This window comes from Lactuca virosa, chromosome 7 (genome assembly GCF_052849685.1).
Source record: "Lactuca virosa cultivar CGN04683 chromosome 7, Lactuca_virosa_CGN04683_v6, whole genome shotgun sequence".
NCBI classification, from domain to species: Eukaryota; Viridiplantae; Streptophyta; class Magnoliopsida; order Asterales; family Asteraceae; genus Lactuca; species Lactuca virosa.
Window position 1 is genome coordinate 205,281,509 of NC_136432.1, and position 8,545 is coordinate 205,290,053.

The 8,545-nt window shown below is 32.7% G+C and overlaps 2 protein-coding genes and 1 long non-coding RNA gene across 3 annotated transcripts; all 3 read right to left on the reverse strand.

The window, feature by feature from the left end:
* Nucleotides 1–4,234: 4,234 nt before the first annotated feature.
* On the reverse strand, nucleotides 4,235–4,545 carry LOC145124768 (uncharacterized). Its single transcript, XR_013715709.1, has 3 exons — nucleotides 4,496–4,545; nucleotides 4,383–4,414; nucleotides 4,235–4,277 (listed from the first exon to the last, which is right to left on the reverse strand). It is a non-coding gene; the product is annotated as an uncharacterized LOC145124768 (long non-coding RNA).
* A 690-nt stretch (nucleotides 4,546–5,235) lies between these two features.
* Nucleotides 5,236–5,716, reverse strand: LOC145125427 (uncharacterized). Its single transcript, XM_079060894.1, has 2 exons — nucleotides 5,396–5,716; nucleotides 5,236–5,289 (listed from the first exon to the last, which is right to left on the reverse strand). Exons 1-2 carry the CDS (start codon nucleotides 5,714–5,716, stop codon nucleotides 5,242–5,244), a joined length of 369 nt encoding a protein of 122 aa, XP_078917020.1. The 3' UTR covers nucleotides 5,236–5,241.
* A 30-nt stretch (nucleotides 5,717–5,746) lies between these two features.
* On the reverse strand, nucleotides 5,747–6,928 carry RCY1 (arginine-rich cyclin 1). The gene is made up of 5 exons (XM_079062672.1): nucleotides 6,777–6,928; nucleotides 6,440–6,662; nucleotides 6,200–6,369; nucleotides 5,812–6,085; nucleotides 5,747–5,758 (listed from the first exon to the last, which is right to left on the reverse strand). The coding sequence occupies exons 1-5, from the start codon at nucleotides 6,926–6,928 to the stop codon at nucleotides 5,747–5,749; spliced, it is 831 nt and encodes a 276-aa protein (XP_078918798.1).
* Nucleotides 6,929–8,545: the final 1,617 nt, after the last annotated feature.

Below are 8,545 nucleotides of genomic sequence, written 5' to 3' on the forward strand. Positions count from 1 at the left end.
ATATGAGGCGTTCAATGGTTTCTCTGAGGTTGGGGGACAGCTAAGGAGGCTAGGGTTTGAGCCATTATGTTCCTTATATAGTGGCTCACCCTAAAAGTTAGGGTTTCTGGACACTGGACGTACGTTGGGCGTACGCCAAAAACACCCGCGACCTTATGACCTTATACGCTGGGCGTAACCCAGCCTTACGTTGGGTGTACTCGCGCGCTTACCACCTTGCATGCATGGTCCTTCTTGCCATTTATTTTCATTAGGGGCCATTTCTGCCAATAACTTCAAAGTGTCATAACTCCTTCATTCCAAGTCCGTTTCCGACGAACTTTATATCCACGAAAAGGTGGCGAGAAGCCCTACGCTTCTAGCGACACACCCCGACCCAAAACCTCTCAAATAAAAACTCAAAACCCATAAAAGACCAAAACGCCCCTAGCCTTGGCCTCTGAAATCCATAAGCGGATACTTTCAGAACAGGATGTTACAATTGTGACATGTTTTGACTATTGATACATTGGTTTCTTTATGAGTTGATACTATGGAGGTTTTCATACAAATGGTTTTATAATATTTAAATTAAAAATGAAATTTTTAGCCTTAATTTTCGGGATGTTACATCTGCATACTACAAATGTTTTGGCTTAGAAAAAAACAAACAACTCCTAAATATCATTCTGGTATCTAATTCTGCGTTGCTTTCCAATTCGTCACTTGTCCAGACCTATTTTTACAATATATCAAGTCCATTATAACTTGTCTAGTCACACCATATATCAATCACAATGATCGATTACATGATCACTAGCAAGACTTGGTAAATATTTGTCACCAAACTAGTCAAATTTCCATATATAGTCACATAACGACTCAACCCCGTAAGTCGTTAACCCAATCGATAAATCTCGGTAAACTAGGGTGCATAACCCTTACCGATCATATTAACATTTAACTAATCATCAGGTTCATAATAACACCGTACTATGAAATCTCGTAACAAACTCGGGGTTTAACAACCCACTACAAAATACTACGTAAACATAATCATGTAATAATGATATAAAAACACCTCGACTCATCTCGTAACTTAACCCTCGTATCCTCGTACACTAGTACAACTTTGCGTTTATAAGTCTTCGGAAACACCTCCCGAGCCTCTCTCCTGATCGTGTGCGCCAAAACTCTTTAAATGACACAAACACACATATTTATATTACCTCGAAAATGCAATGCAACACCTTCCTATCCACATTGCAAATTGTTGTTTTCCCGACATCCCGCCACATGTACTTCCCTTCCGACACGTGTCTCTGTTGGCTCGTCATTGGTCGCACCGCGTCACCTTCAAGGCTATGTCGTATCTGTGAGTTGACTTGCATTGACTCTCTCAGAATAATAATGTATTTTTCAAACGACTATAACTTCTTCACACAAACTCCATTTTTGATGATTTTTAAATCTACGGAATCGTCTCAGAGTGAACTATAACTTTCTTCCACTAATCCCTGCTTATTCTTACACATTAATACTTGTTATGAAAAACAGGTGTTACATTATAATTATCAGTGACTTGTGTAATATTAACAATGGAGTTGTTGTGATCAGTGAAAATGGCTGGTAAAAAGAAGGCGATGACGATATGGTGGGCTCTGATGTTAGATATGTGGGTGGGTAGGTTTGGCATCAGAATTCAACAACTTGGATGAAAATGGGTGAGTGCATAGTTGGTATGGACGTATGATGGGGGTGTGGGAAATGAAACGAAGACGATGATCCAAGAAGGGCGTTAGTGTTCGGTTAAAGGAGGGCGGTGACCATGGTGCTTGGTGATTTAGGGTTTAGTGTTAGAAATGAGAGAGAGAGAGAGAGAGAGAGAGCTAGCTTAGTTAGGTGGCGGTGGAGGGGAGGGGGTCTTTATGGGGGTTTATTTCTTTTCTTTTTAATTCAAAACTAGGCGAATGCCCGCGCGTTGCGCAAAAACACCTATATAGTTGAAGTCTTTACAAATATATGTTTTTTTTAATATAACAATAACGTTGTTGTTAAATTTGATATAATAATTCGGATACTAAATTGATATAATATATTGATTATTTTGAATTATATGATAATATATACATCTATTATAACTGCATAATCTCAATCGTTTGAATGATTTCTACCCGCGAGATACACATGAATAAAATTAAATATAATATATGGTTTAATGTTATTTATATTTGTTGTTATTGTTAATTAATTTTTTAAAATTTATTTGCTTAATATTTTAATTTCTATCGTTATAATTATTTAAAACATCAAACATTGTTTTTTGATTTTAAAGGTAAAAATATAATCATTTATATAGAGTTATTTTTAACTATTGTTATTGTAAGTTATTTTTAGCTACTTATTTGAAAACTTTTAGTGATTATAAAAATATCTTTAGGAAATATTTTAGTTAAATTGAGATTACAATTTAGTTTTTGCATTTATCACTACAATTTATCATTTTTAACTATCTACAAAATATGCTTTGGTTTTTTAAGTGGAACTGAAATTTATATATAAGTTGACACTGTAATATTATATCTAAATTAACAATTTAAGTATTTTGTCAAAACTGTTCAAAAGTTTTAGCTTTAAACTGATAATGGTTTACATGCAACAACATTTTAAATCTAATAAATTAAGTATAATATGTTAAAAGTTAAAGACATAACTTTATAAGTAGAAGTAAATATATTATTTTAAAATTGAAATTTAGTTTATTTATGATTACACTTTAGGTTTGATATTTATTTAACCTTATTAACCAACTTATAATCATTATTAGAAAGACACTACAATTTATCACTTTTAACTATTTACAAAATATTTTTTGGGTTGTTTAAGTTAAACTAAAATTTATATTTAAGTTGACCTTGTAATGTTATATTTAAATTAATAATTTAAGTATTTTAAACAAATTCTTCCAAAATTGTATCTTTAAAATGATAATGGTTTGCATTCAACAATATATTAAAACTAATAAATTAAGTATAATGTGTTAAAAGTTAAAAAACATAACTTTATAAGTAAAAGTAAATATATTATTTTAATACTGAAATTTAGTTTATATATGATTACACTTTAGGTTTAATATTTATTTAACCTTATTAACCAACTTATAATTATTATTAGAAAGAAATTAAAAAGTCATGAGACTTTCAAATGAATGTGGTGAAAGGAAAAATTCATGGGGGTTTCAAATGAATGTGATGAAAGGAAAAATGTTTTATTTATAAGTATATATAGATGATAAACAATAAATATATATATATATATATATATATATATATATATATATATATATATATATATATATATATATATATATATATATATATAAAGGTGCAACAATCATTTTATTCATTTTATTTTTGAAAAGGACTAAACGTCTAAAAATAAAAACATAAAAATGATCCGAGTTAAAAAATAAATTATAACTAATCATACAAACTAGAGGGGAATCATGTGCGCCGTTGGCGCTGTGTTCGGTTTTTTTCCCCTTATTTGAAGCTGTACCAATTAGGAGAACATAGTATTATATTAATGAAAACAAAGTGACACACAATTACTGTGAAACATAATCACAATTGAGTAACAAAATTCATTTTTTTACTAAATTTTGTCAAAAACTTGCTATTTATGCTTTAAGAAATATGAAGTTCATGGTAAACTACATTGCTATTACCGGAAATTTGCATAAGAAACAATTGCAAGAATAACTAATTAAAAAAATAAAATTAATTAAATAATCATATACATGATATATTTGGCAACCCTAAACTAATTACACAACCGTCAATAATAGATAATAGTTACACAAGTTACCAGAGATCCCGATTGTTGAAAGTCGTAGGGGAGGCAGAGGTGAAGTAGTAAGGGCAGCATTGTCATTTCACTCATACAAATCTTATGTCAACTTGTGTATAGCCTCATAAACAGGTGAGTTTGCATTTTTTCCTCCAAAGTCACAAGAAAGGAGTATGGAGGCTGCAAAATTAAAAATTGGTAAAGTACGGAAATACCCATATATGAAGTTTCATTAATGTTTAGAAATGATGAGTGAAAGAGTAAACCTGAATAAAAATTGGAACACATGATTTACCTTTCTAAAAATTGGGAAAAAATTATAGCGAGTTCCAGTCCTTCGCAAACGTCATAGTGTCGTCGCCTTTGAAATTTTGTTTTATACAAAAAAAAATATGTAACCTGTTTACCTGACTCTTTTATGTAAATTCAATGATTTAATGATTTCATGTCTTGCGATCCAAAAGAAGTGACACAAATAAATATCAGTTAATGGTTAATTGCTTATCAAAATAAAATAAAGTAGACAAACCACATGTAACATGAATAAGCATCACCTTATCGTTAAGGTTGGTAATTTCATCAATTACTGCATAATAAATTTCGTGTTAGAACTCTGCCAATCAATTTAAAATAATAAACCGGCATTTAAAAAAAAAATGATTTTTACTCCATCATCAACTGCAATTGGTCTTCCAAGGCGATTTAACTCAGCTTCCGTCTCTTTAAAACCTTTATTTATCAGGGAAATAATTCCCGTTTTTTTTGCTTTAATTACAGATTCCAAATGCTATTAATAAAATCATCCAAAAAAATAATGATATTATAAGTCATTGCTTTTAAAGAAGAAAATATCAAAATGACCTTACCTGTGAGAGAAGCTTTGGTAGATATTCTGAACCCATTTTACTCACCAGGTGTCCATAATCAGTACTTATTTAAAAATACTCCTGTTCCATTCAGCTTCTGATCTGTTCATAGTTTATACTAAACTAAATTAGTGACAATCCTATTCATGATCGTTGACTATGATTCCCTATATAATTCACTATGGTCCAACATGTTTTCACAATATTTTAAGTTATGAAGATAATTGTATATATAATTAACTTTTATAAAAACAGAACGAAATTTCTGAGATAGCAAAATTACAACATCCCTACATGTCAAAAAAAATGAAAGATGTTTAAAATAAATTATTAAGGGTAAAAATGTCAATAAACCTCACAAACCTGATATAAGAGATATGAACATGGACAACTTTTTAGCAAATATTAACCATACGAATGATGTCTATGTCGGTCCTTCTCCCTTGAGGAATATGTCGAGCCATGGTAGTACCGATCTGAACTAACAAAAGGGCATAATTGTAAATTTCACACATAATATTAAAAATAATGTTTAAGTGAATTTTTTTCAGTCATGTACGTCGTGAAGAATGATGTTTTGGTTTTTCACCATGTCCTGTGTGTTGAAAAAGAGTGGAATTAAAAAAATAGATAAAACTTATTTGATTGGAATGAATGGAATGGAATGGAATGGATAAAGGAATGGAATAAGCAAACTAAACCTGAATCCTTTCCTCCTCTATCCTTTGACCGATGACTCCTATCTTTGACTTTTTCTCTATCATCCCTTTTCCTTTCCCTTTTCGAATCCCTCCCTCTTTTATATTTCTCCCTTTCCCTTTCCCTTTCTTTGCTTTTGGAAACAGATTCCCCTTAACCGGAATTGGAACAACACTCTGATTCTCAATTTTCTCATCAACATCATCACTCTTTGTTGAATCTTTCACCTTTCCAATTCCGCCTTTCAACTCCGGAATCACACATGCCGGAGACACTGAAACCGACACCACAGACACCTTGTTTATATTAGCATCATCAATCATTTGTGATTCCTACACCACAAAAACTATAAATCAAAACAAAACCTAGAAAAAAAAAACAAAATAAGGATCAAAACTACGTAGTTTTGAGAGTGGACCTTAGGAAGGGGTTGAGAGGGGAAATCCCAAAAGCGATTAGACACAGTGAATGAGCCTCCTTCTTTGCATACAAGTATATATTGTGCTTTTGGTAGAGTGTATAAATGAGCTAAAACTCTACAAACTTCATCTATACCTGATTTATCAGCATCAAAAGCTTTCCACCATGGAGGATTTTCAGGGAGGGGGACATGGAATCTTCTAGCAGCAGCATATACAACACCACATGCCATCACTGCATTCTTGAATCGAACACATAAAGTTGTTCTCAAGCTATTATTATTAGTCACAAGTCACAACAGAAGTAAAAGTTAGTCCTTAAAGAATAAGAGAATATAGTAGTTAAGAGTTAAGAGTTAAAGAGTTAAGGCATACAAATTTTCATACCTATCATTTGCAAGTTTCCAAGCTTCTTGTGTCAACTCAGGGGGGGTTTCAAGGGTAGCAAGGTAATTTGATATGAACTTATGAGGATGTTCCACATGACAAATGAAAGCCATTTGTTTTAATAAATGTCTTTTAGATCTAATCAAATCCATCTTCAATTCTGTATATTTCTGTACACCTGTGATATGTCAACAACATAAGCATATACAAAAAGTGCTTAAACTAAATAAAAGTAAATACCTTTGAGAATGCATCTAAATGTTCTATAGGTAAATTCTCTCTTCTACATTCCATTCTATGAAAAACATTGAGGGCATGTCTTGCTCTTCTAGGGTTTTCCTCTAATTTTGAAGCAAGCCAAACACAACTTGCAGCAATTCTCTTCACATTGAAACGAACAAAAGATTTTTTGCAGTAGAAGCGATGAAATAGAACTTGACATGTGGCCATTACTTGTTGAGGTCTGTGTGATATATATAGTTAAGGATCTTTAAATATGATCAAATTGTAATATAACAACTCATCAAGAAGCATAAATTTTGAATAGCATTCCATAAGAAACACAAAAAAAGGATACACCTTGAGTAAAATGCCACTCTCTTGGATAAGATCACATCCATATATTCTAAGTGTTGTTTCAGTGGCTTTATCTATTCCATCTTTTCTAGAAGGTGTGTTCTCAAGGTGTTCATCAGTTAGATAGAATGTATCGGTAGCTGTGTAAATCATGGTTGAAAGGGAATAACACTGTAACAAAGAATAAATCAGTGTAGAATATCAGTAGCATTAACAAAACATAGAAGCATATTAAGAGATTTGAGAAAAGATTACAAATTTGTCTTTTTCGCCTGAAAACTTATTGTTAAGATCCCAAATTGGATTGTGATGATAAAGGAAAGAATTACATTTACATGTACATTAATAGTTTAGCAGCTATAAAGGAATTGAATCTCAATGCAAAGATGTGCCTCATATTAAGTTATTGTTCTTATAAAGCATGTGATCGCATATGCATCAATTCTAATAGACTCTTTACTCTTACCTTCCAAAAAAAATTATTCTTTCAACAAAACTCGGTTAATTTTAAATTTTCCCAGTTAACAATATTTGGCAAATCAGATTCATCAACATCATCACATCTCCTCGGTGTTTGACCATTTCAAGTTTCCATTGATGTAGGCGTCACTGCACCATCAACAACAACCACAATCAATATTAATCCAATTCGGTTCATAAATTGGGGGGCAAAACAGGAAACAATTTTTCCAATATTGACACGTGAAGAAACCATTGCCTGAGAAACACTATGAGGGAGATCAATAGCTTTCACAACCAACAAATTGCATAAAATTAAAATTAAAAGAATGTTTAAAGGCCTGTGAAACATAAAAAAAATGTAATTACTTAAGCACAGTAGACATACACGACAAAGGGAAAGGCGATTTGACGATTTGACAAAAGCAGCTCTCGTATGTGGGTGGGTGTAAAGGTTGTGGTGAGGAAGGGTGGGCGAACGGTAGAGTAAGTCGCTTCCGAGTTCCGATTTCTGTGGCCCAAATAGAAACCCATATCCGACCACTGTGCTTTCTTCAACTCATCGTCCTCTCAAATCATCAAACCCTGAAACAAAAAATTTGATGGAGGCGGTGACCAAAAAAACCCAAATACAGAAGACGGTGGAGAAATTCGATAAGAATCGGAAAAGAAAAGCCAAAAGGGAAGTTTTCAAACTTCTGAAATCGATTACCGAATATACGCTTTAAATCATGATTGAAGAAAGTGATGCAATAATCAAGTAATCTGAATGAAAGTCGCAACTCATGATGACTGAAAATAATTAGCAAAATTGAACTGAGGAAAAAGCTGGGACGTTTCCGATAGACCTTTCACCCAAAAATGTCGATTGACAAAAGTTTTATGTAGGCTGTGGTACCATCAACATATCCTATCCGGAGCGGATGCTGGTGCCGACTTCACACCTAAACGAGAGAGAGAGAGAGAGAGAGAGAGAGAGAGAGAGGTTGCCGAATGAAGTGAGTAATGACTTCAAGTTGTGTATCTTCTTGGCTGAAGAAACATGGGAACGAGGAGTTTTCAATGCAAGTCAAATTGTATTGGAGGAGGAGGGCGGCAAGGCGGGCACCAAAACGGATAAGATGGAAAGGAAAAAAGAGAAGAGCTGGGGCGCTTTTATGAAAAGGAAAACTTGAGTGGAAGAAGAAGGAGAAAAAAGTTTCATGTTCCTCAAATTTTAACAAATAACAATTAATAGTATTATAATTACCTCAAACTACAAAGATTCTTCTTCTACCTTTTTTTGGAACTTGGATTACCCGAGCAAATAAT

What these genes read in the sequence shown, in the direction of transcription:
- LOC145125427 (XM_079060894.1), bottom strand. Translation starts at nt 5,716, where the DNA reads ATGATTGATGATGCTAATATAAACAAGGTGTCTGTGGTGTCGGTTTCA. An exon ending in TAGAGGAGGAAAGGATTCAG is followed by an intron (nt 5,290 to 5,395) that starts GTTTAGTTTGCT and finishes TTCAACACACAG; the next exon opens with GACATGGTGAAAAACCAAAA.
- RCY1 (XM_079062672.1), bottom strand. Translation starts at nt 6,928, where the DNA reads ATGATTTACACAGCTACCGATACATTCTATCTAACTGATGAACACCTT. An exon ending in AGTGGCATTTTACTCAAGGT is followed by an intron (nt 6,663 to 6,776) that starts GTATCCTTTTTT and finishes TATATCACACAG; the next exon opens with ACCTCAACAAGTAATGGCCA. An exon ending in ATTTAGATGCATTCTCAAAG is followed by an intron (nt 6,370 to 6,439) that starts GTATTTACTTTT and finishes ACAGGTGTACAG; the next exon opens with AAATATACAGAATTGAAGAT.